Consider the following 4,532-nt stretch of genomic DNA (forward strand, 5'->3'; position numbering starts at 1 on the left):
ATACTGTACAGAGGGGTTACAATTACATGGGTAAGATAATGAGTACATTTCTTATCAAGCATTGTAGCCTCCTCCTTTGTTTCCCCTTCCCATCCCTTCATATCCTCCTCCCCCAACCCCTACCCCCACCAAAGTTGTAAAGTTTGTTTTTCGACATAACAACCTGTACATCTCATTGTTGCAATGGGTCCTCCTGTATCCCTGTTTTAACAATTTGTTTTTTCCCTTCCCCTCCACATATACCAACGTCATATATAGTGAAAGCAGGGGTTGTACCATGGGGGAGGGACATACAAGGCAACAAAGACATAATCTTATAAATATGTTAGAAACAATCGCACGAAATACCTCTCAATTTTTTTTGGTCAGTCGTGGGGCTTGAGCTCTAGGCCTGGGATCTGTCCCTGAACAATTCAGCTCAAGGCTCATGCTCTACCACTTGAGCCCTCGCGCCACTTCTAGTTTTCTGGTGGGTTTTTTTTTTTTATTGTGGTTAAGTGATTACATAATTTCCCAGATTTCACAGTATTGTGGAATAATGATGCTCATTTAAAGTCACAAGCTCATTCTAACTTTCCTGGAGCAAATTGTCTATCACGGTCTATAACATGTAACGGTGTACACATATACACCATACATGTGATCAGCAGCATGGGGATATTTAGTAGTGATTCAACCAGATGAATGGAAGTTCTTTGTTTCTTAAGTCCTGTTAATTTTGTCATATCACCTAACATTTTAGATTTAACATCCACTTATCAGGGAGACCATGTACTGTTTGTCTCTTTGCTCTTGGCTTACCTCGCTCAACATGATTTCTTCTAGCTCCATCCATGGACATGAATTCTTAAATATGACACCAAATGCATAAAAAAGAAAAAATAAACTGTATTTGACTAAAAATTTAAAGCCTATTGTGTATACAAAAGGTGTTATCAAGCAACTGAGAAAGGAACACTATTTGCAAAGCATATATCTGGGATCTGTATCCAGAATATACAAAGAACTCAACGATATAATTTTTAAAATGAGCAAAGAACTGTCTACATATTAAGAAGATATGCGAGTCACCAACAAATATGACAAGAAGCTTACATCATCAGCCATTAGGGAAGTACAAATTAAAACCACAACGAGATTGCATTTCTACAATTCTTTCTTGTTTTCCTTCAGTACCAAGGTTTTCACTGAGAGCCTGATGCTTGCTTCTCTTGCTTGCTAAGCTAGCACTCTGCCCCTTCAGCCACACCTCCAGTGTGACTTTTTGGTGGTTATTTTGGAGATGGCGTCTCCCAGATTTTTCTGTCTTGTTTGGCCTCCAGCCTGGATCCTTAGGATCTCAGCCTCCTCAGTACCTATGATTACAAGTGTGAGCCAATGGCACCCAGTCTCTTTTTTTTTTTTTAAGGAAAACAACGAGTGTTGGTAAGCATAAAACCAAATTAAAACCCTTGCACATTACTGGTAGGTATGTAAAATAGGGCAGCTGCTGTGGAAAATAGTGTAGTGATCTTCAAAAAACTAAATATAGAAGTACCATATGACCCAACAATTCCAGAATTGAGTATATAGCACAAAGAATTTAAAACAAGTACTTGTACAGGAATGCGTATAGCAGTACTGTTCCAAGATCCCACCTACATGTCCACCATGGACAAATGCATAAACTAAATGTAGCTTATGAATACAAAAGAATATTCTCTGCCATAAAAAAATGAAGTAGTGATATGTGTTTGATGTGGAGGAAGCTGACACCGAGGCACTTACATCCTGTATGACTTTATTTAAATAACACACCAGAACAGGTAAAAGGGAGAAGATGACGGTTGCTGGGAGAAGAGAATAGAAAATGACTGAGTAGAGGTTTTTCTTCTGAGGTGATAAAAATGTTTTAGAATTTGATCGAGTGTTGGTTGTAGAACATTGTGAACATATTAAATGAATTGTACTAGGGATACCGGTGGCTCACGCCTGTAATCCTAGCTAAGGAGGCTGAGATCTGAGGATCGCGGTTCAAAGCCAGCCCGGGCAGGAGAGACCGTGAGACTCCTATCTCCAATAACCACCAGAAAACCGGAAGTGGCGCTGTGGCTCAAGTGGTAGAGCGCTCGCCTTGAGCTGAAGAGCTGAGGGACAGCGCCCAGGCCCAGAGTTCAAGCCCCACGACCGACAAATAAATAAATAAATAAATAAAAATAAACTACTCAGAAAAAGCTGGTGGCACTGTGGCCCAAGTGTAGAGCACTAGCCTTACGCAAAAGAAGCTCCGGGAAAGCGCCAAGGCCCACAGTTCAAGCTCCAGGACCAGCACAATGAAAAGTAAAAATGAATGAATGGATTATACACGTCAAACTGGCTAATTGCCACATAAATATAACTTCAGTTTCAAACAAAATCAGTAGGTAATGGTTATTGCTTGTTATGCCAAGGTCGCAGGACCCCCGCAAGAAGACCACGGAGAGTCAGACTCTACAGCTGTTTTATTTAAACGGGCTGCAGCTCGGGCCTCGTCCTACACTCCAACACAGCGGAGCCCAGGAGGAGAGCCCCGAGCCAAGGATTTGCAGGTCTTATATAGGCACACAATCAACCAGGTGTTTTGATTACCACCACGTGTTGCTTTGCTAGACAGAAACAAGCAACAAGTGGTCACTGCCTCAAACTTTAACCTTTCATTGCTGACCTGATATGCAAATTTGAAACTGGAATCATTGAGGGAACTGAAGGAATAATTGGATCAGTGCAGGTGACATTAATTTGAGCATCTATCTCTCTGCAGTGACTGAGATCGTGCGGAACTCGAGAGTCTGGTGATGAAGCCGATAGCCACAGAGCATGGCAGCTGACAGCTTAGAAACTATGGAAGCACATCCACTATTCTGGGCAGTACTGATTGGGAGAGGGAAGTCCATAGGAGAGTTGGCCCACATACCACTGAAAAACAGCTTTGTCTGTCAATGGAGCAAGTTCCGACCTCAGAGATACAGAATTGGAGTAGAAGTAGGACTCCATACTGGGAAAATGGAGGTTCCACTTTAATGAAAGTCACTCTCTTTAGCTTCTACAGAATAGGCCTTCAAATGTAGGCATAAACCACCTAAATATTTGATTCAAAGGGATTTACTTAAAATTTGCTTTTTTTTTTTCAGGTCTGTAATTACCCTCATTTCTCAATTGGTTAATCAGCACCCGAAGGATGACTCTGGAACTGTATTACATGGACAGCTTAATAAGATGCTAATGCCAGCATGACAACGAACTCTCACTCTTCTTCCACACTTCAGAAAGTCCAGCTTACCTGCTGACCTGGAAGAAAAAATGAAAGCTTTTGTGATCACTTTATATGGGAGGAAACAATTCTACCTAAAGTAGATAAGAAATGAAATGGAAAGTGTTTACATACCCTTGGGGGTGGGGATTTCACACTGAAACTCAAATCAAATCTTTTATCCATTTAGATGTTTTCTTGGCTCTAAGTATCCATTAAATCAAATTCAGAGTGATTGAACCTAATAGGGATTTATTTGCCTTGTATAATTCTAAGACAGAGATAGGATGTTAGATCTCTTGCAGAATAATGCTATTAACCCTCCACCCACTTCCATTTTCCTTTTTCCATTCTACCTACTATCCCTGTGCTCATGATTTTGGACTCATGGCTACTAAGTGGCCACCACCATGCCAGACATCCTTTACTATTTGAAAGGTTTGGAGGAAAGGTGGGGAGGTCACCAGATCTTCTCAAAAACTTTACGGTAGACTTCCGCTTATTCCTCATTTGCAAGAACAGGTTCATAAGTCACCCCTCACTTCGGGGAGTAGAGAGACAATGTTTATTTAACATTTCCAGCCTCTTTAGTGAAGAGTTGGGAATAGAGAGGTAAGGGTTAGGAGTGTGTGTGTGTGTGTGTGTGTGTGTGACTGTCTCTTGAACTCACGACCTCATATTCTTGATTGGCTTGCTTGCTCTTGAGCCATACTTCCAGCCTGCCTTTGTGCTATTTAATTGGAGTTGTCATCTCCTGGGCTAGCTTCTAACCACAGTCCTCCAGGTCACAGCCCTTGAGTAGCAAAAAATACTGGCATGACCCACTAGCATGCAGCTTCTCAGCTGAGTTTATGCCGAAAATTCAAGACTATTAACAATGTATGACTCTTAAGCCGATTGTTTTAACCTACAAAGTGTGTACTTTCTTAAGTTTCCCTTCACTCAGGAAAAAAAAAACTGATGGTCTAACCTTAATAATGTGGCCTTTATTCTGTTCAATATAATTTTATTATTATTATTAAGGTGTGTACAGAGGGGTTACAATTTCATAATTTAGATAATATGTTCATTTCCCTTTCTTCTCTTTCCCCCAGTTTCCGCATCCTCTCTGCCCACAAGTTGCATAGTTCACTTATCACATACTATCTACTGAATACCATGAGTGACCTTTCTTTTTAGATCCTGGAAACTCTTTTTTTTTTGGGGGGGGGGTCCGGTCATGGGCCCTGAACTCTGGGCCTGGGCGCTGTCCCTCAGCTCTTCA

General features: G+C 41.2%; 1 protein-coding gene across 1 annotated transcript in view; it reads right to left on the reverse strand.

Annotated features, from left to right (window-relative positions):
- Positions 1-4,532, reverse strand: part of LOC105982709 (regulating synaptic membrane exocytosis protein 2-like) — a 175,261-nt gene that overhangs the window by 169,900 nt on the left and 829 nt on the right. The window contains exon 2 of the mRNA XM_013012388.1: positions 3,299-3,306. Coding sequence (XP_012867842.1) covers positions 3,299-3,306 — 8 coding nt within the window. The remainder of the gene's footprint in view (positions 1-3,298; positions 3,307-4,532) is intronic.

This window comes from Dipodomys ordii, unplaced genomic scaffold (genome assembly GCF_000151885.1).
Source record: "Dipodomys ordii isolate 6190 unplaced genomic scaffold, Dord_2.0 Scaffold17, whole genome shotgun sequence".
Lineage (NCBI taxonomy): Eukaryota > Metazoa > Chordata > Mammalia > Rodentia > Heteromyidae > Dipodomys > Dipodomys ordii.